The sequence below is a fragment of the Brachycentrus maculatus genome, unplaced genomic scaffold, assembly GCF_059751285.1.
Source record: "Brachycentrus maculatus isolate JH-2025_06_01 unplaced genomic scaffold, ASM5975128v1 h1tg000163l, whole genome shotgun sequence".
Classification (NCBI taxonomy): domain Eukaryota; kingdom Metazoa; phylum Arthropoda; class Insecta; order Trichoptera; family Brachycentridae; genus Brachycentrus; species Brachycentrus maculatus.
Window position 1 is genome coordinate 198,709 of NW_028280916.1, and position 27,539 is coordinate 226,247.

The 27,539-nt window shown below is 35.6% G+C and overlaps 1 protein-coding gene across 4 annotated transcripts; it reads left to right on the forward strand.

The window, feature by feature from the left end:
• The first annotated feature begins 4,008 nt into the window (after window positions 1–4,008).
• LOC148308476 (uncharacterized) lies at window positions 4,009–19,786 on the forward strand. Of its 4 annotated transcripts, none has more exons than XR_015837678.1 (6): window positions 4,009–4,364; window positions 9,601–9,755; window positions 11,168–11,286; window positions 17,159–17,780; window positions 18,328–19,603; window positions 19,662–19,786. XR_015837678.1 is itself a non-coding variant. In XM_088261650.1 (5 exons), the coding sequence occupies exons 1-5, from the start codon at window positions 4,239–4,241 to the stop codon at window positions 18,878–18,880; spliced, it is 1,575 nt and encodes a 524-aa protein (XP_088117776.1). In that variant the 5' UTR covers window positions 4,009–4,238; the 3' UTR covers window positions 18,881–19,786. The 4 variants fall into 4 exon arrangements, 2 of the variants coding, with proteins under 2 accessions (XP_088117776.1, XP_088117777.1); XR_015837679.1 differs by lacking the exon at window positions 4,009–4,364 and adding an exon at window positions 4,505–4,892; XM_088261650.1 differs by having other exon boundaries at window positions 18,328–19,786.
• Window positions 19,787–27,539: the final 7,753 nt, after the last annotated feature.

Sequence of the window (27,539 nt, forward strand, 5' to 3'; positions counted from 1 at the left end):
GGCGAACCTGGCGGCGGCAGATCGAGGAACGACTTTGACAGGAAACGAACGTAGCGACCGCTTACGATCGAATTCAAATCAGCTGTTTTGGAATTGCCGCGAAATTTGAACATTTTCAACATTACAATAACATTTTTCACCTTCAAAATTAAAAATACACTTACCTACCCATTTATTTTCGATACTAATATTACATATTAAATTGGTCACAATATAACTGACATGAAATATGTAGCACCTATTGAAATAAGCTCATTATGATGTATGTACTGTTTCAGTATTCAGCAAAAAATATTCACATATGATGCAGCATATTTTTGAAGAAAATGTATCAAATGATCATAGTTGTTAAGTTTCATTGAAAGTAATCACATAACATTTGGCCTGAAACCTATTCTGCATCAACCTTTTGTCTTTGAAACCATTGAGTAATATTATGGAGATGAGGCAATGCAAAGCTTTAAAAAATAAGTGAATAAAAATAAATGTATTTTTAAAAGCCTGGTTTCATATGTTATATATTACTGAATGGTGAATTGTTTAGGTATCATTCCAATCGCTGATCAGATTTGTATATTTGGCAAACAAAAATATGCTCCAAATTCTACTTTTTTAAGTGAGGCTGAATTATTTTTCAGACCACAAATAAAATAGACAAAATGATTTATCAATTTTTAATGACCAGACAAAATGTCTCAAATGACGAGGTGCCACGAATAATCGAAGAATGAAGGCACCTACTCGTAACTGTGATCGGTCACTTGCTGAGACAGGAGGGTTTCTTGCAACTGGTATAAGAGGGAACGATTGAGGGAACAAATGCCAGTGGACGCCCACACCGAATATCTTTCAATATCGACTGTTCAACGTATGAGGAACAGAAGAGGGTGGTGCATTATAGACCGGAATGGCGAAGGAAGTGTCATTTGTTGTAAACCAATCCACAAAATTGGGACCACAGACAGAATGTCCAGAAGAAAAAGGTAATGTACATTAATATTTAATGTTTGATACATTCTCGAGATCTTGTGTTAAGTGATTTGGGTCGGGAATCAAGCACAGGGTTAAGAGGACTGAATGGGCTAGGTTGGGAGAGGTATATGTCCTGAAAGGACAAAAATACAGGCTGATATGATGATGAATATGATGAAGAACTTTTATAAATGTGTAAGTATCATAAGTCTAACTCTAGATGCTGGTCCAGGGTTATCTGATTGATTAAAGTTCATATTTAGTCAATTCGGAATTGGAACTATACTCGATGATACAGAGATGCAATACTTTAATTTACTTATTCTTCGTGCTGCACTTACATACTGTGTAGGACTCCAGTCTGAAAGCCTGTTATTTCTGCAAAAATAGCACAGGTAATCAGACCAAGCCCACTGATTAAAAGAATGTTACCATTAGACAAACAATATTATGCTCCATTTGATAAGATTTAATTTTCCTTTTTATAACTCATGGCTTGTAAAGCACACAAAAAAGATTGTCCATCACAGCAGTATTTGATTCAGCAAAGATATATAACACGGAACAAAAAAGCACTATGGAGATAGAGGAGAAAATAATACTTTACAAATTGCTTTGCAATTAAATAAAATTATTTTTAATATTAAATAAAAAGAAGGCAATTTGTTTTGTACATTAAATGCCAGACTATAGAAACATTAAAGTTAAAACATTTTTGCTGACTCAAACAATCTTGGAGTCTCTTAAAAGTCTTGCATTTATTTTTATTTATTTATTTAAACTTCATGTACAGAAAAGAAATATATACAATGGTGTCTTATTGCGAAAAAACAATATCATCCAACCAACCAAAAACATACTAGTAATATTGGTCAAAACGTTTGATATTTTATATAGCTGTTTGTAATCAGCGGGTAGATAATGCTTGAACATAAAAAAAAACATAAATTACAAGTAACTGTTGTTTTAATTAAGCACCTACTTTATATTTTATTAAATATTTATGAAAATTACAAATTGATGATAATAATAAAGGCAAAGAAAAAAAGGAGTTAAGGGAAGGACGTAGAGGTAAAAACTAAGGGATGAGGTTTGATGCACACTTAGACGTTTCTTAAAAGTTATAAGAGAAGGTGCATTTTTTACATGGAAAGGTAATTCATTCCATAGTTTTGCCGCTTGGAGAGAGAAAGAATTACTGAAGAATGATGTGTTATGGCGAGGAATGGTAATTGTTTTTTCTTAGGAAAATGAAGTGATAGACCATGATCTGAGAGGTATATAAAGTTTTCAACAAGATATTTAGGTACATTGGGGTTGTGAAGAATATTATAAAGTAGCATAAGAGATTGAAGATTTATGCCCTGGTTGAAGTGAAGCCATTTTAGTTCAGTGCAAGATGAAACATGGTCATATTTTTTTAAAATTGAAAATGAAACCGATGCTATGATTTTGTAGACAATTCAGACGATTCATAAGATCAACATTCACATCAATGTAGCAAGCATTAGCATAACATATGGAAGACAGAATAATACATTGGGACATTATTTTCGCTGTGGTTGTGAGAAAGTTCTGTAGTCTTTTTAAGGCATGAAGAGTGTGGTAGAATTTGTTTCCGGCCTCGGTGATTTGTTCAACCCATGGTAAATTTTGAACCATTATGATCTCAACATTTTTTACTGATTTAGTTAAGAGAATGACATGTTTGGTAATTTCAAGTGTTGAAGTGGTAGTGTGATTAAGAACAGAGAGTTTTCTATGCTACTGATTATGATTGCTAGAGATTTTTATGGATTTATCACTGAGCCATTGTCTTTGGACCATTTAATCTGTAATGTAGCCAAATGTGATAATGTTCATAGTATTTTGGATTTTTTAAGAAGTAGAATTAACAACATTAAAAAGAAAAGAGACCATAGAAAGAGATGAAAGGAGAAGGAGTAGAAGGGATTGTATTTTTAAATAAAAATTTGTTTTATAGTATTTTTTATTTTTAAAATTAATAAATGCAGAGATTATTGGTAAGTAATAAACCCCACTTAATTCACCTCCTGATCAGAGACTCTCCCTACCTTGTCATGCTTCAATGATTCACCAGGCTATTTTGGTGGTAGTGCAACTGCCAGTAGGGTCTCTCATGCCAAACAGGTTTGTAATAAGATGCCACATAAAGTGGGAAACAAGGTTGAGTCGACCTCTGAAGGGGTCCTTATAACTCAGGCATTGGAAGCATAAGGTCAACCATCCTGCCTTTTGTGACGGATTTTCAACATTGGACGTTATGCTGCCAATCCGTCAACTTCGGGATGCAGACCCAATTTGGGAGGATACAAAGGAGCTGGCAGCCGATAAAAGAACCTACAGGCAGTTTGTGGACTCCATATACTCCACTTGGGAACGGACATGTATAAGTGAGTAGTCATTATTCCCCTTGAGGTACAGCATCAATCGAAAGGGGCGATGATAATTTTTAATGTCATATTTCTCAGTCACTTTATGGTAATATCTATCCGTTGTTAATTTAAATGGATCCATAATTAACAAATGACAACCACTAGAGTAACTAGAGCCTTTCCCCTATTGTCCCATATTTCTACTGATCAAACAAAAATCCTGTCTTCATCTTTCAATGTCTCAAGGAAATTTTAATACAATTTAGTGTAATAAAACAACAACAATTGTAAATAGTTTTTTCTACATTTATTTTTTATGACCAGTGACCGGGTTTCGTATCATCAGACTAGTCCTAAAATTTAAACTAATCATCATATACGGCGTTTGAAAATGATGCGGAATGTATTATTTTCACATAACACACTTGTCACAATATATTTGAATAAATAGGAGTTATATTTCTCCTTTATTTTATTTTTGATTATATTTTATTCATCTATATTGCAAAAATAAATTGTGAAAATGAATTATATAGACATCTATTAACATAATATAAAAGCTGAGCATGAAAAATAGCAGATTCCTACTAAAGCAACATTAATACAACCAATCACAAGACGAATTGTGTACAAATCTTGTGACGTCATTAGTTCCACGTTGGAAACTGCGCGTGTAGGGTGGCCGCCTATCACAAATTTTGGGAAAAAAAATATTAAATTATAAACGTAAATACACCTTTTGTGTATTTTTAAATCCAAGTTTTGTGTAGTGATATAAATATTTGGGTGTCTAGGGGTCTCGCGTCTTTGTGTACCGATTTCAGCTGGCATCCCTACCGTCTGGAATAATGACATTTGTGTAACGTCAATATGTCAGCCCAAACCCAGACGAACGATATCAACAATATAATGGATTTCTTGGACGAATACAATCAGAATGTGAAGATGGAGCGGATGGATCTCGGCTATGATGTAAACATGCCCGATCACTTTCTGGTGAGTCCTTGTTTTGACCTTTCTCCGCGAAGAACGGCGGATTGTGCATCGCGCGGAGTGACCCATATCTGGCCTTAGAGTAACGGAACGGCCGCTAGCTACCTGCCCGGGTGGGGTACATTCGCTCTAGTTGGCTCGGTGCACTTTCATTACGCTTTCATCGCGAGCGATCGCCGCGTTTTCGACGCTAACCGCGGCCGCTATCTTCTCGCGTGTCAACGTTGTCAATTTATTATTCATCGCCCGTCCTCTGCGACATCCCTAGCCCTCCGGCGCCCGGCGGACCGTTAATTGTCGCAATATATTATCAATTGCCGTCATATTATTATTACTTATTATCGATTGCTTACACAATATGGGCAAATAGAAGCACATGTTTCGTTGTGGCATATGGTTGTTTCCACTACCCATGTTTTACTTTTCGCCGTTCTATTGTATTTAGTAGTGTTTTATTGTGAATAAATAAATAGGCAACTCAAAGTCTTTACTGCGATGGATTATAAAATGGATTTATTGTCTCTTCTGGAGGTACGAATTATTACTACAAGTCATATTAATAATTTTCCGAAAACACTCATGTATTTAATTATATTTCATGGCATTTACGATTCATTTACTACATACAAAAACTAAAATTAATTAATTAATATTCTTCTTCTAATCCTTATCCCCATCCAATGGTGCATAACTCACTGCATCATATTAAAGCAGTGTTATCATTATCTTTGATTCCTTAAAGGCAAGGTGATAACTCCTTTGCTTAACGTTCCAGTTCAGGGTGATATGAAAACAAACATCGCTTAAATTTATTTTAACTGCCTTGGGGATCGAACCCGGGAGCTCCAGCATGGCAGCCCAATGCGCTAACCACAACATTACTGAGTAAAATAATATAATATACTCAAATATTTTTTTGATATATAGCTACTACTGTACTAATTATTATAGACCATTAAAACATGGATTAACATTCATCAGTATTACGACTGTTGGTTTTAAAATACACATTTGCCATCATGGCATAATTAATTAAATATTTATTTGAGTGAAAGCCGCCAAACCATTTTTGAATCTTCTTCTTCTTTAAACCCTTACTGCACCCCAATGGTGCATAGGGCACTGCATCATATAAATGCAGTGTTTTCTTGATTGTTACCACATGAAGGAAAGATGATCAGCTCTCTGCTTCAAGTAACAGTCCAGGGTAATATTGAATAAATATTAGAGTGAAAAAAATCACTTATATTTGTTTGCCCCCCCCCCTGGGAATCGAACCCCGGGCCTCTAAAACGGTAACCGAGTGTGCTGACCATTACACTACGGAGGGGCACGAATCTTTGGATCTTATTTATCATGAGATATAAATAATTTTCAAATGTATGATTCTGTGAGTTTTTTTTTAAATATCCATAACACCCAACATATTTCCAGAATAATAATGTAAAGAAGAAAATATTAAAGTGTAGGTTTAATCTTATTATATATAAATTGGTTCTAAAATTCAGATTTACTGGTTGAGTTTATTAGTATTTTTTTTGGAATTATGTAACGTTTACGTGACTGAATTCTAGCTATAGCTTGTGCAACAATGCTTATCATGACCGTATTTGAACTATATAAATTTTACAGGCTATTCCTACATAGTAATGGTTTCACTCTTCACATCATGCTATAATGATATTAACCCATTTCAGATGGGTATTTTTTACGCCTGTGGACCGATGGCGACGGGATTTGATAATTATGTGCATATAGTGAAGACCTTAACCCTCCCTTCCTGGTGTTGTGTACCTTGTACACATTGCTTCTAATAACCATCAATATCTCTATAACTATAATAAATACAAGGCTAAGATTTTAGGTTTTCCTCCATAACATATTTATGCATTGATTTAAAAAATAATAGTAATAATAATAGTAATAATAATAGTAATAATCAGAATTTATCAGGTATATCGGAGGTATTTTGTGAATATCGCATATAAATGTGAAGAGTGTGTGGGAACCGCGACACTATATTCGCATCTCACTCTTGCATATTTGCACTGTGCAAGCGTGAGGAGCTCAAAGCTCAATGTTCTCTGGCTAGCGGCTCTCGGTAGTAGCTTTTGGGTTTCCGACAAGATTGGACCTGTGCTTGTTCCGTGAGCGTTGCCAGATGTTTTTTTTTTAATGTTTTCAGCTAATAAATCTAAATTATTATAATTTTTGACTGCATTTATAATTAATTAAGGGGATAAGCTTTGAATGTCCGTATTTTTCCAATTTAAAATTGCTAATTTTTTATTGTGTAGTGACTTGAGTAAAACGTTCAGGAGGGCCATTTAAGTCACTTTTGCTTGGCAAGAAAATAAACATCAACGCAGTTAGTCATTTTTAACAAGTCAATATATTATACTTCCAAGTTTAAAATCCTTCGGGATTTTTTTCAGGGCAATATTAAGCTAGTAAGATATCAAATAGTCAATTATCACGTTTTCGTAAAAAATGCACTTGGTCACTTTCTCCTGTATGACTACGATATGTAGATATCAACTTCCTCTGGGTATTTTGTTTCACTTTCTATCCATACAATATTACCTTAATTTAAGCATTATTATAAGACGAGTCATTGTGGTAAAATGACTAGAGATTAGAGCGGTATGGAATTCCTTTCTAATTTGGTGTTTAACAGAAGCCTCGCTCTACCCACATTCATATATATATATATATATATATATATATATATATATATATATAAAACCTTTATCCGCACCCAAATGGTGCATAGGGCACTGCGTCATATAAACGCAGTGTTATCTTGATCGTTTATACATGAAGGAAAGGTGATCAGCCCTCCGCTTCAGGTACCAGTCCATGGTAATTTTGAATAAATATTACAGTGAAAAAATCACTAATATTTATTTTACCCCCCTTGGGAGTCGAACCGGAACCTCCAGAACGGTAGCCGAGCGTGCTGACCATTACACTACGGAGGCGGACACATTCATATAGAGATAAGTAAATGTGTGGCGGTAATCAACGCTTGTGTCGTGTAGAATCCTACAGACACGAAGACCACATAACTATGTACTTGGAACTATTGGTCAAAGAAATAGGCGATATTATCTAGGAAACCTTTTAAATTCTTTAAGTCAGTGATAGGTGTTACGGAAAGGGTACTGTAATTTAATTTCTTCAATGCTAATAGCATTTTTCTGGTTCATTTATTTAGGTGTATACATTGACACATTAAAATAAACTCATACAGATAAAAAGTTTCTTTTCATCTCACCAATAGATGTCTCTAGTGAAGTTCTAGTAATTCAAGAACAAGGTTTCAAAATTGGTTCATATATATATAGAACTTCCAAGAATTTGATAAGTGTGGTTGTCAATAATGGGTAGAATTGGTGAATGTTACACGTGTGTAAAGTGATCACTTAAACCAGCCTATGACGGTCGTCAGCGCCGTAAATGCCCAGACTTCCATATTCTTCTTCATCTTTGATGAGATGTCAAAATAATCATACAGATAAACTTAAATTTGCGAATTTTTGAAAACCCATGACTTTTGAATGTGTCCACATACTTGTTCACAAATCTGGATTTTCTCCATTTAGGATGACTAAGTGGAAAAACTTATGACAGGCCATAAACAACCCCATGACTGTAAATATCTTCTTCTTCATCTATGTTGAGCTGGGAATCGAACCCTGAATTTCCAGAGTGGTAGCTAAGCGCGCTAACCGCTACACTGTGGTGGCAGAATTTCCATCATCAAGAATGATTTCATGTACTTGTATTTTGAGTCACCTAATTTACTTATGATTTTTACCTTCTAAATTCAACAATGACCATCATTTATGCTAATAAATTTTAACCATACGTATATCGTACTGGCATCAGTGGGACACACAGACAGCTTGTAGCTGCTTGTGTATTCTCGAACTAAGCCTTTCTTGCCTATTTGCTATTTATCACAGGATACCGAGATGACTTAAAATGTACTCTGCCATATCTATTTGTGGTTTAGGGATGATTACACATATAATTTAGGTGTAACATAAGATTTTCCATTTACTGTGACACTGGTATTATCATTATTTAGATTACCATAAATTTGTAGATGATACCACTATATATTTACGTTTCTTGCAAATAATAATACCGGAACTCTTTGAAATAGGCTTTTCCATAAATGTCCGCCATCATAGTGTAGTAGTTAGCAGGCTTGGCCTCTGCGTAAGAGGTCCCTGATTCGATTCAATGGGGATTCAAAATAAGATCTGTTTTCTTTTTAAATTAAACAATATTTTATATAACAAATACAAAATATTCTATAATATTAACACAAAAATAGATCCCAAAAAGACATGGCCTGTGTGTGGGGTATACATTTCATTTTATGTTTTAAAAAAGGGTACTGAAAGAATACGATAGATTTTCTCTGTGATGTTTATTCAATATCACCCAGGACTGCATAAACGTTGTTATATTTCATCACAATAGATGTATACAGATTCCTCATTCATTTTATCAGGAACTTTACATGGCATTGAGCCAAAACTAGAGAAAGATTTGTGCATTTGCCATGCAAACATTTAGTAACATTTATTAAGGTTAAAAATTAAAAAAAAACCTTAATGCCAAAGTGTGGTGCAGTGAAGCAGCTGAACTGCACTACTCTACCTTTCCCCAGTCAATGCGTTTTTGAAAGTACTGCAGTAAATGTGTAAGAAGCTCTTGTCCGTGGATTTACCTTGTGTATATATGAGCAGGGTGAAAAAAAAGGGAAAAAAATAAATGAATAAAACATTTTTATAAAATTAATAGACTTCGTTTTCACCCCTTTTTTATTCATATAATTCAACCTACCGGTTTCAACAATACATTGTCATCATGAGGGTTTATTTTAAATATACAAAAAAAATTAAATATTAGAATACTTTCTCAAAACAAAAAACTTCCACACACTCCATAAAAAATCCTAAATAGGATTTAGGATTTTTATGGAGTGTGTGGAAGTTTTTTTTTTTATGAAAGTATTTAATGTTTTTTTTTATATTTAAAAAACCCTGATGATGACAATGTATTGTTGAAACCGGCAGGTTGAATTACATGAATAAAAAAAGTGGTGAAAACAAAGTCTAATAATTTTATAAAGATATTATAAAATGTACCACAAAGTATCTGCGGAAACATTCAAGAAAAGAATGAAACATTCATTAAAGTTTGACTATTCTTGGGTTGACAGGAGGACCCGTGGCCCTCAAGTTCCGATGAGCTGCTGGAGAACATATTCTCTCTGGAGAGCGGAGGGCTTCTGGGGCCTTCGGGCGGGAGTTCTAGCCTCGGGGGCTCCAGCCTCGCTGGCTCCGATAGTGGGCTCTCTATGGACCACGCCGACCTGTAAGTGTGCTCTACAATTATTTCAATATACATATGTTTGTAATAAGGTCCTAAAGTTTCCAGAAGGAAGGTGTTGAATAAGAGTTTTATTTTTTTATGCGACGCTTAATTTTTAACATTTTAAAATATCCTTGATATTCTGTGGGCTCGCAGAAAATAAATTTATTGAGGTAGGAATTAAATTATTTTACCTATGTATCATAAAAGGCTAAACTGTCAATGCAGCAATTTTTTATCAAAAATATGTTTCTAAGGGCAAAAACTTTTGGACCTTACTATTTATGTTTTAGGGGTGTCACTTGATCCGTCATATGCTCTTAATATAACACTGTATCAGTCAAGTGTTGAGAGAGAAATATTTTTTCAATTTAAATACATCTCATTTATAATTTATAACTAAATTGATTTTTAGTATTAATCAGTCTTGATAAAGAAGCGGTTAGCTTCGAAACCGGTAGACATTATAATTAAGTTATAATTAAATATTTATAGTGATTGTTAAAACAAAGTTACATTTTAATTATAAAATAGAAAATCACAAAGTTAGTGCTTCAAATATAAATTATACATCTCATTTATTCCATTTTTTTTTCAACTTAGTTAGTTCCATGATTTGTGCATAAAATATTTTAGATTGCCTTAATTTTTTTTTAATGAAAAGTAATGAACAAATGAAGTAGTCTGCTTCTTACTAAAAACATTGAAAGGTCTGCTTGCAAATATATTTATTTCAATTGTATCAGAAGAATTCTCATTTTTAATAGTATATATGCAACATTTTGAGTGTGTCCAAATACTTGTTCACAAAATCTAGATTATCTCCAATTATAGGAGTTATTTTCATATTATTATTAAAATAATATGAAAATAACTCCTATAATTGGAGATAATCCAGATTTTGTGAACAAGTATTTGGACACACTAAAAATGTTGTAAATGAATTATCTGGTCAAATTATAAGCTGAAATAATAAAAATGAAAATGATATTTTCTGGCGTTTCTCATGTGTGTGATTATAATCCAGAATTCAGACCTCACATACTAATAAAAGAGTTTCTGCTCAATAAAAATCTTCTTTTCATCTCACCAATAGATATCTCTAGTGAAGTTCTAGTGATTCAAGAACAATGTTTCAAAATTGGTTCATATATATAGAACTTCCAAGAATTTGAGTAGTGTGGTTGTCAATATGTAATGGGTAGAATTGGTTCACTTAAACCAGCCTATGACGGTCGTCAGCCCCGTAAATGCCCAGACTTCCATATTCTTCTTCATCTTTGATGAGATGACAAAAAATAATATGTATATATGCATGTAAAATTTCACGTTTCATGTATAATTAACGAAATGACGAGCCAAACAATCCTGTTTTCCGTCCTGAGATTGGTGATGATTGGGCAATTTGTGTTCAGGGACATGCTGGAGTTGCTTGGAGGCCCCGCAGAGGAGGTGCTCTCCCCCCTCTCCTCGCCTGCGCCTCTAGCGCCCCGGTCTCCCTCGTCACCGCCCCCTGCCTACTCGCCACCTATCCGTAAGTAGCCTTACAACCTGTCTCTCTGTGATTTTACCTAGTGAAAAATCAACAGTGCAATGGCGGTATTCAGTTTTTCTATTAAATCTTTGAAATTGTAACAAAAAGTCCATACAATTTTTTTAGCCAGACCCTTACTACAGTCTGTTCAGAGTTATTTTACCTGTAGTTTTTTTTTAAAATAATTTATTTGGCAGTATAAATAAATAAAAAAAAATAGAGATAAAATAACTGAACATTTTTTAAATTATTTATTTGGCAGTATGAATAATTTTTAAAAAAAGTAGAAGTAAAATAACTGAACAGACTCTACCCTGTATATTATCCATTTAAAATTACAAACAGCACCAATATGTACCCCATGTGCTCAAATTCAATATGAATATATACAGTTCAATATATTAAGTGAAATTTCCAACAGCAATAGTAGAATTTCAAAAATAATCTATACTTTCGTCAATGTTAGTTTGACAGTGGCTTTTATTACCTCCTTTTTATTTTTGACCAATATGTAAAACACACTTGATACCTGTACTAAAAATTGCCAAAATTGAGAGATTAATGATAGTTGAAGATTAAAGTTGGCATAGCGGGGATTTGTTTCCTTGACTGTTAACGCTTGTGTAAAATTTCCCAAAATGTAATTATTGAACATATTTTGGATATACACATGTATATGTCTTAAAAAAGTACGAATTTTACTAACAAACTACTGTTAAAAATTTACTATTGTTATTTTTCAAGGTATCGATAGTGTTAATATGAATATTGATTGTTCTTTAATGGTGGAGACAGACCGGAGCATTTCGTCGTATCGTAACACGTTACGATGCGAGCATTCGTATAGTCAGTACACCGAGCCGAGCGCTCCATCCATAGTTTCGGATACTCGCTGATGCTCGTCGCGAGCGATGTTACGACGAAATACTCCGGTCAGTCTCCACCTTAAAGTTTTTTCCCTTTCTAAAAATTGCTCGGAAAATTAATCTGATTTGTATTCTTCCAAAAATTTGGATGTATTCAAAGTACATATTGTTAGTATAAATAAGTTACCTTATTGTCAACAAGTGTATATTTAACCTTGATGCCTTTCATTTAGGTTGTCTTCCATTGTGCGGCTATTATTTATGTGACATTTACAGATGTCCATTTCAAAAGAATTTACTGTTTGTTTCATAATTTGACATGGTACAAAGTAAGCATGGGTGTCAAACACGTGGCTGGAAAAATGGCTTCTGATTACTTTTTATAAAAATATTCTCCTTTTAAAATATCCACGAATTACATAAAATAAAATAAAAACTTCATATGTTCTTATCTCTTATAGTAGTTACATTATTTGTTATTATTTTAACGTTAACTGATAATGAATATTAACTCGATGGTTATTGGTAGTGGTGAGGATTATTAAATTAACTTCATAGTATTATCTTTTTGCCGTGACTGTAATAAAAGTAAGTAACTTACCATCACGGCGCTTCGTCGCAGAGGTAAGCAGAGAGAATTATAACGCCACACCAATCTGTCGTTGCAAAAAATCTTTGCCTCTTCCACGTTCATGCATCTCCTCGTACATACCCGCCGATTATTCTGACTCCTGACCTGACCACTTTGAAGTTTTCTAGACTGTAATTGTTACACATTTTGAATTTTTCATACCGAGATAGAATAATTGTCCTGTTTTTTTTTACAAGGTAATTTGTAATTTATTATGTTACCTTCCCTTCCCGGTGTTGTGTACCTAGTACACATTGCTTCTAATAACCATAATGTCTCTATAAATATAATAAACACAAGGCTAAGATTTTAGGTATTCCTCCATAACATATTTAGGCATTGATTTAAAAAATAATATTAATAATAATCAGAATTTATCAGGTACATCGGAGGTATTATACATATAAACAGCTATAGGTATATAGATTCCATAGAAAGCCTTCTTTTCTAAAACATAAATATTTTAAGGCTATATTTAAATACATATTTTTTTGTTCATTTAATGCGCAATAAAAAAATATGTATTTATTATACCAAATAATTAAAAATAATAATTAAATAGGCATTTGCCAATCATTTATTTCAATATATTTTCTTTATTCAACTCTCTCTGTTTCACATCACAGTAGATCTATACCAATTGTGTTCGGAGCCTTACATGAGGATGTCCTCACACAAATATTGACTTTGATTTAACCCTTTCCTGCCCAAGGTATTTATGAGAATGGGACTCACAAAATTTTATGAGAATGGGACTCACCTCACTTCAGGCAGTAAGGACATAAAAAATTAAGCAATATTATGATACTCATTCATACAATTCTCCTTATCATTGCAGCACGGGTACACTTTACAATGTGAACACAAAAAATTATTGACAGTAAAACGAGAATACTTAAAATGTAGACGTGGTTGGTTTTGAAATGTCTAATACTATTACAGTCAGCAGTATTCTGCTTACTTTTAAAAACCGTATTCTGACCCAAATTACTTAAATTATTTTATTATTTCGAATGACGGCTTACTTCATCTCGTTTGTATAAATGTGATATATTTGTGCAGTGATTACAACATAAGTTTGGATATTTTGTGTGTTTTGTCTACTCGCCGCGTGTAAAATATTCCCATATTGTGTTTACCAAATAAATTCCTTGTTTTGCCAGTTGTGCTTTATTATTTGAGCTCAATGTCAGTGGGCTTACATATATGTGAGCAAATAGATTTAGGAGATCAGCTATTCTTAGTATGATTATATAGGTACATATATCACAATTTTTTAAAATAGAAATATAAGAAAAAGCAATTATAATTTTTTAATTTTTAAATATATTTTTTAACTAACTAACCATGACACAGTTTCATCGCAGGGGTAGGCAGAGAGAATAGCACACCACACCAATCTATCTTTGCAAAAAATCTTCGCTTCTTCCACATTCATGCATGTCCTCATAAATAGCATTTGAAATACTTGATCATGCCAAGTTTTCCTAGGTCTTTGTTTGTTTCTATTAACAATGACATTAGTATCATAAATTTTACTGTTCTTTTTTCACTCATTCGATTCACATGCCCAAACCATCTCCACACATTAAAAATATACCGTATATGAAAAAATATTTTAATATATATTTTTACTAGTTAGTTAACTATAAAATTACATCAAAGTGCCTTCCGTATGTTATGCATTTATGAATGTAAATCTGCCTCCGTTGTGTGATGATTAGTGCGTTTGGCTTACATGTGGTCTTGCAGTAGTAATATATGAAAATGGCGCTATATAAATTATCCAAAATTATTATTATTATGCTGGAAGTCCCTGGTTCAATTCATAGAGCGCTTGTTCATTACACGGAATTTTATTGTCCGGCAGTCCGGTTAGCATGAAAAAACTGATGACTGGCTTGTGCACTTGTCTGTCTTTCTTCGGATCGGTGTGCTCTATGGGCGCTCGTGCACTACATGGAATTTTACTGTTCGGTAGTCCGGTTTTTAAAAATAAAAGCGACTACAACAGTTTAGCTTGATCGAATTTACGCGCACCGTTATCACGCACCGATCAAGCGTATCAATCCGAAGAAAGACGGCCAAAAGCACAAGCCAATCATCCGTTTTATCATGCTAACCGGACTGCCGGACAGTAATATTCCGTGTAGTGCACAAGCGCTCTTAGGGGACTCACAATTAATATAAGATCACCTTGGACTAGAATCGCAGGGTTCATCGCTTTGCCTTCATGTAATTAATACTGAGTTGTTGGGATACAGGGCCCCATGCACCATTGGGTGCAGATGAGGGTTAGAAGAAGAATAGTGTGGAATCAAAAATCAGAAACTAAGGAAAATATTTAAAAACCAAATAACTCAATTACTACAATCCCTATCACTGGCGCAGTCTGATAAAAATATCAGTTATAATTATAAATTGTACACTGAGTTTCATAATAATGATTTATCACAATAATCTTTTGACCTTCTAATGTTTATATAGTAGCAACTGTTCCGCAAGTCTTTCCTTTGGGCATCTATTATTCAGTTATCTTGGCTAGTCTCCTGTGTGCGTGTGTATTCCTCACACACTAACACTAATGTATAATTGTCATTGCACACCGAGGTAATATAACTTATCTGTGATATCCAAAAGTCGAAGGTTCGATCAGCATATTTTGTAATCAATTTTCTGATAATGCCAATATTATTGTAGTGTACATTGTGTTAAAAGACATTCGATAAAATTACTTTGTCTAGATAACTTTAACTTTATTTCTGGACTTATTTCTGAAAACTTTCTGGCGGACAAAATGAGTAGTCGATCAGTATTGTTAGGAAGATGATGATACCGGAAAGAGGATCAATGAATATTTATGTTTTACTCAATATAAATAACTATGAAGCTAAAATGTTAACTTCTGTATATAATGGATGCCCTGGTACACCTTGTCAGATTTAATAACCTCAATTAATTATATATCTTCATTCGCTTCAAACCCTCATCCCCACCCGTTGGTGTATAGGGCACTGCATCATATAAACACATTGTTATCTTGATCGTTAACACGTGAAGGAAAGGTAAGGTGATCAGCCCTCTGTTTCAGTTACCAGTCCAGGGTAGTTTTGAATAAATATTAGAGTGAAAAAATCACTTATATTTATTTAACCTCCTCCCCTGGGAATCAAATCTGGGTACGTTAGCCGAGCGTGCTGACTTTTATACCACGGAGGCGGACATTATATATAGCAAGTATAAAGAAAAATGTAAATTAGAATGTTAGGGTAGAATTCTTCGGTGACATCAATACCTTTTTCTTTTAGTCAATCAGCAAAATTCAATAGGAATGAAAGGTAATGACCACAGTTTTCTGGGAAAACTGTAGTCATTACTTTCCTAGCAGATTATGTATCCTTGAACTTCTTTGTATGCCTTTTTGGTGCCACTGTATGACTCCCGCTTACCTTTAGGGTCAAACTGATAAATCTAGATTTTATCTCTGGTAACAATTTCACCAATGGTCGCCTCAAGAGTTTCACAGCAGAGCTCTAAAAATTCTTTACAGCTCAATTGAGTTTTGCGAGTTTTTTGAAGTACCGTGATGGAAATCGACACCCGTCTTCCACAGACTTTTGATATACTTAACTCTTTGCGTGCGTACCCTGAATACCTGCTACTTTTCCTGCATTTTAGTGTCTGTTCGGCAGCATGGTTAACTGGCATTTATAAACGTACTCATTAGCAAAGATATAATTATTTTTATTTCTAAAAATTATGAAAATCTTTCCTCTGTTATCTTACATTATGTAATAAAATAACGAAAGATTGGCCGCTGACCTCCATGTTTTTTTCTTTCTCAAAACATTGATAATAATACGAGACAAAACTTTTCACGGTCACTATTAATCATAGAATATATTTTTTCAGCTAACCCGTGTAAACTGTAGAGTCTTAAAACCCATTAGTTTTCAAGGGTAATTCTATATACGGCAGGACCTCTATAATCTGAACACTGAAAACAGCGGATTAGAGCTTCCGGATTACGATTTGAGCGTTCGGATTACAGTACAGAGAATCTGTAGGGTATTTTATTAAATAAAACAAATATATTTTGTAAATTTTAAATATATTTATTCAACTTTTTTTAGGAAATCAAATATTTTAGTTGGTCGAGATTTATTTAATGACAAGTAAAAAGCTTTGTCTCTCAATTTATGTAAAAGCATCTTCTCTGGCACAGGAATATCCACTTGATCAGCGCATTCTAGGCATGTTCGGATTACAGAAGTGTTTGGACTAGCATTACAGAGGTCCTATTGTGTCGTATGATGAAACTATTATGTCGTATTTGAAGAAGAACACAAAAGATAAAAGATACTTGAATTTGCAGAATCACCAGCCTCTACCAAAAGAAAATTGGAAGTATGTAATAATGCCCAAGAAACGGGGGAAGCGCTCCCCAAAATCCAGAAACACTTCATCGGCCGCCCGGGCCTGGCGGGCGCCCTGCAGTCCCGCAACGTGTCCAGCACGGGCCGCGTGCTGCGCCTCGCGCCCGGCCACCCGCGCTCCATCCTGCTGCCCGTCACCATCAAGGACGTCAAGGAGCTGCGGACCATCAAGATCATCGACGCCACGGACCTGCCGCACGCGCCGGCCATCAAGCTGGCGGCCGCCTCCTTCCTGCGCCAGGCGCGGCGCCGCTCGGCCGCGAGCAGCGAGGGCGAGGGCGAGGGGGAGGGGGAGGAGAGTGCTGGCAGTGGGGCTGAGGGCGCGGGGGGCGCGGAGGGCGCGGAGAGCGGCGGGGAGGCGCGCCGTTTCCCGCGTCTGCGCCTGACGGCCGAGGAGCGCCGCCTGCTGCAGCGCGAGGGCGTTGCGCTGCCGGAGCGCTACCCGCTCACGCGCCTGGAGGAGCGCGAGCTCAAGCGCATCCGTCGCAAGATCCGCAACAAGATCTCCGCGCAGGACTCCCGCCGCCGCAAGAAGGAGTACGTGGACGGACTCGAGGACAGGTGAGAGCCTATTCTTTTTGTCATATTGGTCTTACACAGCCTTAAATGAGTGCCTGAGCCATTATTGCTATTTCCTACCTACTTTTTCTCCTCCATTTTAAGTTGATTGAGCAGCGTCTTATCTAAGACTACTTACTTTTTTAATTGACTTGAATTTTGATTAATTTTGTATAATGTTTTATCGTTTCTGAAATATTAGCTTCAGTGTCTTAACTATAAGTACATAATTATAAAATCCCATCGCCAGCGGTCCGCAGGGGTAAAAAATATCCGTTTGAAATGTGTTAATTTTATAATTGGTCTTAATGTCGGGAATGGGGAAGGATGCAAGGAGAACAAAGATTTACTATTTATTTGAATTTATTCATAAACAATTTACACATGTTTTCCAAACCGACCAATTACTGTCGTAGATCTATTTATTCGCTCTGCGCATCTCTGCTTGTTTACATCCGATGCACACTGATGGGGCAACACAATATTTTCATTGCTAAAATTCAGCAGGTCTGATAGTTTAAATTTTTTTTTATCAAAATATATTTTTCAGAGTGAAGCAGTGCACAGAGGAGAATCAAACGTTGATAAAGAGAATAAAGAACCTGCAGTCCCAGAACACGTCCCTCACGGCGCAGCTGAGGAAGCTGCAGACGCTGGTGTCGGGCGGAGTGCCGCCCCCGGGGGGCCCGGCCACGGGCGCCGCTGGCACGGGCCCCGCGCCCGCCACCTGCCTGCTGGTGCTGCTGCTGTCTCTGGCGCTCGTGGTGGCGCCCAGCCTGCGCCCGCCCGCGCCCGCCGGCGCACCCGCCGCGCCCGCGCACCAGCAGCTGCTGTCCTCCGTGCGGCGCGCGCTGCTCTCCGCGCCCCCGCTGGCGCACAAGGCCGCGCTGCTGCCGCCGCTGCCGCCCGAGGAGGCCGTGCTGGCCGAGCACAGCTACCCGCTCAAGGGGGTGCCGCAGCCGGAGCCGCCGCTGCCCCCGGCCAAGGGGCTGCCGGACGGCGGCCATGCCCCGCCCGTGATGCTGCCCGCCCCCAGGAACTTCACGCGCCCCCGCACCCTGGTTCTGGCCAACCCGTCGCCGGAGCGCGGGGAACCCCGATAGTCACGTCGTCCATTCCCATCGCATCTGCTCTATACCACTTTAAAAAATCTTGTTTTTCCATATCCTATCGACGGTGGAAAGCATTTATTTTAAAATGTTGAAGATCTTTACATCTGAAAAAAAAAATTTTTGGTGCCCTGTCCTGCCCTGCCCGGGGCTAAGTTACCACGGACACATATTTTGAGACAAAGTGTCTCCAAAAGAGAATCCAAATCTTAACCAAATGTCTCGTAATCCAAGTAAACCATCAGCTTTTTTTAAATTTAATTTTACTTAGTCAATACCACTACATATTTACTAAGTAAAACTTTGAATAAAAATGCATACATTTTACCACAAAGTGACTGCCAATTAATAAAATTAAACCATCAGCATTTGACACAGTAAATAATTCCATAAAAACTGTGTACTTGACCCAGTAATGTCATTTATACGATTTTAGCTTTCCATTGTTGATATTCTCTTTTTTTATCAAAAAGGTGCCTGTGCAATAATAAATACATAATTCTTAATTTTGACAGTATCGCCGTTTTATTATATGTTCTATAAAAGCATAGTTTTTTTTTACTTGTTATTTCAAATTAAATTCTTCTTTTTTTATGTACTTTTAATTCAAGTTTGAAAAATAATTTCATTATTATTATGTTGATTGTTCCAAGTTTATCAGATATTATATGTCTAATGGTGGAGACTGACCGGAGCATTTCATCGTAACGTAACGTCGTAACATCGCTTGCGGCGAGCATGTTACGTTACGACATTGCTGACTGACAGCGATCAGTGCTCGTTTAGAACACAACTGCTCGCTTGTGGCCTTGTGCTCAGTGTTGCCATATGCCAAATAAAAAAATCTGAATTACAGTCTAGAAATCTGTATTAAATTTGTATAGAATCAATAACCCAAAATCTGTATGAATCTTTGCAAGTTTGCTTCATAGTTAAAATGTCGGAAGACGAAGACGTGATTCTTGGTTCTGTGATTTTAATATATTACAGCTTACTCCAGATTAAGAAAAAAAATATTTCCCACAGATCGGCAACCCTGGTACAGACCTAAAATTGCACCCGACTTCGGATGGAGCATTCGGAACGAGCGGAGAGCAGCTCGGTTCGTTGTATTGACTATAAGAATGTTCGTATCGTAAAGTGTTACATTACGAGGAAATGGTTCCGGTCAGTCCCCACCATAATATATTGTTGCAAATATTCATTTACAGTTACAAATCTCTTTGACGCGATGAATGTGAAAAGTACTACTTTGAAATAGTGTTCCATCCATTATGTCGAACGGTAGTATTAAGTGATATTTTTTATTATTTTATTTTACATTTTTTAATGTAATTACTATTTGAATTATTTGTATTATATTTTTAATTATTATGAATTTGTCTACGATAATAATTAATTTTAAATAAAGATATATTTTTATTTTTTAAGGGTGTTCACATGGTGGATCATAATACATTGATTTAGAATTCGCTTACTTCCGCTATGATGTTTGACATTTTAGTTTGTCTTTATCGTTTTCTGAGGTATGATGTTGAAATAAAGTATATTTTGTAATAAATCAGACTTTTTATTTCTTCTAACCCTTATCCGCACCCAATGGTGCATAGGGCACTGCATCGTATTAACGCAGTGTTGTCTTGGTCTTACTTACAGGAAGGCAAGGCTTATTCCTGCGCTTCAGGGACCAGTCCAGGGTAATATTAAATAAATATTAGGGTGTGAAATCACTTATATTTATTTTCACCCCCCTGGGAATTCCCAGGAACCCAGGACTAGTAGCTAAGCATGCTAACCATTACACCACAGAGGTGGACGTTTTATTTAGTAAAAATAAACATTGACAAATCCAAAGTCCATAGTTTTTTAAAGAGATGGATGTAGATTTGGATGTAAAATAGTAGTAAATGGGAAAATTTGTTGATTTCGTATATTTGGCAAGTATCTTTTCTAGGGATGAAAAGATTGATAATGAAATAGAAAGGAAAGTGAAATGTGAAGTCCCATTTAGGTACTCGCGTCAAAATTACCTTCAAATTCATTTATCCAATTTTCTAGAATATACAAATCAGTCTGTTCAGTTTTTTTACCTCTAGTTTTTTTTAAATTTATTTATTTTTATTTATTTGGCAGTATACATAATAATAATAAAAAAATTAGAGGTAAAATAACTGTGAACAGACTGTATCTGCCTTTTGACTGCCATTTTTTCTTCTTACAAATGATGTGTTGCCAATGCACAAAAAAACATAAATTTTGTTCACCTACTTTCAGAATATATGAAGGAATGCACTATTAAATTTTAAATAAGGAATGTATGAAGGGAAGGGGGTCCAAGTAGAATGACAAAAATTTTCAGAAAAATATAGAGCAAACAATTTAAAATAAAAAATGGGTCCAGGTAAAATGTCTTATTCAATGAAAACCTCTTCCAATGATGCGGCCCCCCGTGACAGATTCACATAAGATGTGTGATGGTGCATTTTCATTGCTGAACCTGCATTGTGTCTTCCAAAGATGCAGCTTCTCGCGACACATTCACATTTTAAAAATATACAAATCAGTTATGCGCCTTTTGTATGGCATTTTTTTCTACAATAAATGATGTGTTGCCAATGCACAAAAAACAAGAACTTTTGTTCACCTACTTTCTGAATATATGAAGGAATGCACTATTAAATTTTAAATAAGGAATGTATGAAGGTAATAGGGGGTCCAAGTAAAATGACAAAAATTATCAGAAAAATATAGAGCTAACAATTTTAAATAAAAATGGGTCCAAGTAAAATGACTTAGACACAATAAAACAATGCTTTGCGAAATTCACAAAAAACGCGCACAAAGCAAACACACATAAACTAAAAAGGAACCCCCTCATCCTCGACCTTGGTTCGTACGGAACAGAAGCCTCACTAATGCCAAAGGGCGTCTGTGTTTGTACCTCTTTAGGTACAAACACAGCGTACACTACACTACTATTAACTAACATACTTGGACCTACCGCCTACCCCGACGAGCCTGCCCATTCGCCGGACCACCCGCACACAAACGTTACTTAGTTAAAATAAACTAGTGTAGTGATACGTTAAGTATGTGGTATTCTAAGGCGCATTGTAAGTATGTTATATAATAAGTGCATAAGTAAATTAACTTCCTGAGTTAAATGAAGAGTTAAAATCATACACCTAAGTAACTTTACTGCTAACTTAAAATCAATGAAATGTATAAACTCATGCCTCTAGCGAGATAGCAAGTGTTTTTACCTAGAATTTTCACTCATGAATTACATGAAATTAAAGTAACTTTAATCATTAAGAGCAAATCCACTCACAAGTAGGCGTAGGCTATAAAACTTAAAAAGTTGAAGCCTGAGTAGGGTCATGCTAAGCGGTGTTGCATAAGCCTATAGTTGTTATATGTTGCTAGATTTCAGTCACTTGGACGCTAGGTAATTTAAAAAAAAGACTTATTCAGAGTATAAAATGTAGGTACAAGTTGCTACCTATATTGTTGGGTCGGTAAAACTGGCCAAACCATTCTTATTTCCAGTGCATAGTTTTGATCAGTTGAATCCGGCATGGGCAACCTTTTCTGTTACCCATGCCGGATTCAACTGATCAAAACTATACACTGAAAATAAGAATGGTTTGGCCAGTTTAACTGACCCAACAATCTAGAGATTTCGCAAAGCATTGTTTTATTGTGTCGATTTTTCGGATATCGTTAATTTTCTTGAGGTTTTCATTGAATAAGTCATTTTATTTGGACCCATTTTTATTTCAAATTGCTTGCTCTATATTTTTCTGAAAATTTTTGTCATTCTACTTGGACCCCCTATTACCTTCATACATTCCTTATTTAAAATTCAATAGTGCATTCCTTCATATGTTCAGAAAGTAGGTGAAAAAAAATTCTGATTTTTTGTGCATTGGCAGCACATCATTTGTAAGAAAAAAAAAATGGTATGCAAAAGGAAGATACCTGATTTGTATATTCTAAGTCTGGGGCCAAGTTATCATTCTGTATCCGAGTCAAGGGCCGGAGATATATTTATGTAATGAACGACATAATATTCATATATTTTTTTATAAGCCTGATACATCATATAAACACAGGTTATCTTGATCGTTAACACATGAAGGAAAGGTGATCAGTCCTCCGCTTCAGCTAACAGTTCAGGGTAATATTGAATAAATATAATTTATACTGATTACAAAATTTAGCGTCAAGTTGAGCCTAGTATTTAAAGTGAGACCATCAATATTGGCATTGGTATTGCTTTAGGATAATCGCATACAATTTTTGAGATTTTTATCTGTTATCCTCATTCGAATTTTTGATTTAGTGTGTTTAATACTGAAAAAAACTGTTCACTCGCATATGTGCTGCCAAAAAGTTGAATGATTTTACTTGCAAATCTGCGTCAATTTGTATAAATGTTTACACTTCGCCGAGATGATTAAGGGCCGGACAAATCGGCTCGGCGAGATGATTCCGGCCCGCGAGCTGGTGGTTGCCCGTAAACAGGGATGGACTGCCAATTTTTAACAAGGAGCTCGCGGGTGGAGGAGGAAGGGGTAGAAGGGAAGAGGGAGGTGTATCATTTTGTTTTAACTATCCAAAATACATAATAATTGAAAAATTCTTTATATGTACATCAAATGACAAAATATAGATATGACTTCCACTGAAATTGCATTTATGTATTGATTTAATCAGAGAATATTGATTTCTCTTAATTCGACAAGGGGCTCGCCGGCCCAAGTAAATTTAATAAGTGGCTCGCACGAGCCCCTCGGCGCCCCCTGCAGCCCACCGCTGCCCATAAATGAGTTAAATAGCCATTTTTTCATAACATACTACCTCAAGGGTGCTTATCTATGATTAAATTGGGGGAAAAAAAAAGATTTAGCAAGCAACCAATGCGTTTTTGTTTTTTTTTAAAGATCGCATTCACCATCGTTGTTAACAAATGATAAAATTTTATGATTGTGTTTTCCAAAGATGTGGCTCCAGGTGACACATTCACATAAGATGTGTGAAGGTGCATTTTCATTGCTGAACCTGCATTGTGTCTTTCAAAGATGCCGCCCCTCGTGACACATTCACATAAGATGTCTGAAGGTGCATTTTCATTGCTGAACCAGCATTGTGTCTTCCAAAGATGCGGCCCCTCGTGATACATTCACATTTTCAAGAATAATATACAAATCAGTTATGCGCCTCTTGTTTGGCATTTTTTTTCTCTTATAAATGATGTGTTGCAAATGCACAAAAAACAAGAACTTTTGTTCACCTACTTTCTGAATATATTAAAGGAATGCACTATTAAATTTCAAATAAGGAATGTAAGAAGGTAGCTAGGGAGTCCAAGTAGAATGACAAAAGTTTTCAGAATAATATAGAACAATCTTTAAAAAAAATGGGTCCAAGTAAAATGACTTATTCAGAGTATAAAAAGTAGTTACAAGTTGTTGCCTATATTGTTGGGTCAGTTAAACTGGCCACACCATTCTTATTTCCAGTGCATATTTTTGATATAAAATGATTTTTTCGTAAAATACTACCTCAAGGGCACTTCTCTATGGTTAAATTGGAAGAAGGAAAATGATTTGGTAAGCAAACAATGCGTTATTAGTTTTTTCTTAAGATCGTATTCACCATCGTTGTCAACAAATGATAAAATTTTATTATTGTCTTCCCAAGATGCAGCTTCTCGCGATACATTCACATTTTCAAGAATATACAAATCAGTTATGCGCCTTTTGTATGGCATTATTTTCTACAATAAATGATGTGTTGCCAATGCACAAAAAACAAGTTCACCTACTTTTGTTCACCTACTTTCTGAATCCGCTATTAAATTTTAAATAAGAAGATAGCTAGGGGGTCCAAGTAGAATGACAAAAATTTTCAGAATAAAATAGAGCAAACAATCTTAAATAAAAAAAAGGGGCCAAGTAAAATGACTTATTCAGAGTAACAAAAAAAGTAGGTACAAGTTGTTGACTATATCATTGGGTAAGTTAAACTAGCCAAACCATTATCATTTTCAGTGTGTCATTATTGATAATAATATTATTATTATTCATAATAATAACTAACAAATTAACCATCACGCCGCTTCACCGCAGGGGTAGGCAGAGAGAATGGAACGCCACACCACTCTGTCCTTGCAAACATTCTCCGCCTCTTCCACGTTCAAGCATCTGCTCATACATACCTGCCGATTGTTTCGAATCCTAACCTGACCACTTTCAAGTATTTGGCATACTTGATCATGCTTTTCTCGGTCTTCCTCTGCTCCTTTTTCCAATTACATTCGCCTAATAAATTTGTTTTACCGTTCTTTCCTCACTCATTCGTTCTATATGTCCAAACCATCTCAACACCTTTCTTAATTTTATCGATAATGCTTGTCTCAGCTTTGCATTCCTTCCTTATTTCACTATTCGAACATCTTTCATACATCGTTTTGTCGCACATTCTTCTGAGAGATCGCATTTCGACTGTATTCAGTCTACTTTCATCCTTCTTTTGCCAACTCCATGTTTCACTTCCATACATTAGGGTCGGAACCAGGACTCCTTCGTGTACTGCCAGTTGATAATAATAATAATTTAGTAATAAAATTTTGGACAAATTATGTAGCGATTTTTTCATAAAATACTACCTCAAGGGCGCTGCTTCTCTACGATTAAATTGGAGGAAAGAAAATTGTCTTTTCTCAATCATTAATCATCGTTAAGGTTTGTTGATAGTTGTACGTTGTCAATATATCGTAGTCGTACAGGAGAAAGTGACCAACTGACAAAACGTAAAATGTTCAGGAGGGCCATTTAACCGTTTTTACACTTTTGTTATCAATTATAAACAAAGAAATAATGTATTCACGATTGTGATTATTTTTGTGTGAAAAGAGATGTTTACCAATATTGAAATGAGTAAATAATATTTTAGAAAATTTACATCCTAAAGTTTTTAATATTACTTAAAGCAGTTGGTCACTTTTTCCTGGCAAAAATCTGGGAAAAAATGCAGATAGTCACTTTTGATTCTTAGAATGAGAACGGAAACGTTAGTTACAGATACAAAAGTTTAATTCAGATCTGTGCCACCCATACTATTCCCGTGGAATTGCACCAGTATCACCAGCAAATCTTTCTTCTTTTTCTTAGTTCTTCTTTGTATAAATAATTTAATGGAGGAAAACATACTGAAAATCCTCACCCAAATACTGACAGGATTTTAAAATCTTCGTTGTACGAATACTAATACATATTTTTCCTGGTCTAGTGTGCTCATATCGCAAGCATTTAATTTGCAGCCATGAAACAATTTCGCTGTCTTTATTTTTATCGGGTTTTTTTTGTCATGTTTTTGGTAAGTGATTTGAGATCTGTGTATGCCTCCGTGGTGTAATGGTAAGCGTGTTAAGCTACCGTGCTGGAGGTCCCGGGTTCGATTCCCAGGGGGGGTTGAAAATAAATATTGGTGATTTTACACCGTAATATTTATTTCATTCAAGGGTAATCCTGGAATGGTCCCTGAAGCGCAGGAGTGATCATCTTGCCTTCATGTAAGTAACGATCAAGATAACACTGGATCAATACGATGCAGTGCCCTTTGCACCATTAGTTGCGGATAAGGGTTTGAAGAAGATTTGAGATCTAACATATCGTCAAATTTTAATTCATGTACATTATATGGATCACGCTTTCTTGATTTTTACACATTTTCATTAATAATTTACCTCTACTGGCCATTTGACTTCGAATTTAGTCACTTTGTTTCTCTAGAAACATTTAAAAGTCAAATGTTTCATACAGAACTATAAATAACTTCATTGCGTTGAAAATTGTTACAACAGGCAATAATGTCCAACTGTCACTTGGTCACTTTTGCTTGTAAAGAAAATGAACATCAATGCAGTTAGTCATTTTTAACAAGTCAAAATATTATACTTCCAAGTTTAAAATCGCTCTGGGATTTTTTTCAGGGCAGTATTAAGCTAGTAAGATGTCAAATAGTTAATAATCACGTTTTTGTAAAAACTGCAGTTGGTCACTTTCTCCTGTATGACTACGATATGATAAAATTTTATGATTGTGTGCTGCAATCACAAATATGTGGCTCCTCGTGACACATTCACATAACATGTGGAAAGGTGCATTTTCTTGGTGGACATACACCTTATTGTTTCAGCAATAGGAATACCCATTATTGAACGGTGTTTATTGAGTCTGAACATCTAGTAAAGGTTCTGGTTAAAACTAAATACTCACTTTTAGCTTAAAAAAGTAACTAATTAAGTAACCATAACGCCGCTTCCCTGCACGGTTATGTTATTTGTTAACTGATAATGAATATTAACTCGATGGTTATTGGTAGTAGCGAGGATTATTAAATTAACTTCATAGTCTTATCTCATTACCATGACTGTAATAAAAGTAACTAACTAACCATCATGGCACTCTGCAGGTGTACGCAGAGAGAATAGAACGTCAGACCAATCTGTCTTTGCAAACAATCTTCGGCTCTTCCATATTCATGAAACCCCTCATACATATCCGCCGATTATTCTGACTCCTAACCTGACCACATTTAAATATTTGAAATTCTGACCATGCCAAGTTTTCTTCTGCTTCTATTA

Coding starts and splice junctions, on each gene's coding strand:
- LOC148308476 (XM_088261650.1), top strand. CDS start 4,239: ATGTCAGCCCAAACCCAGACGAACGATATCAACAATATAATGGATTTC. Junction 4,365..9,600: donor ACATGCCCGATCACTTTCTG/GTGAGTCCTTGT, acceptor TTGGGTTGACAG/GAGGACCCGTGGCCCTCAAG. Junction 9,756..11,167: donor TCTATGGACCACGCCGACCT/GTAAGTGTGCTC, acceptor ATTTGTGTTCAG/GGACATGCTGGAGTTGCTTG.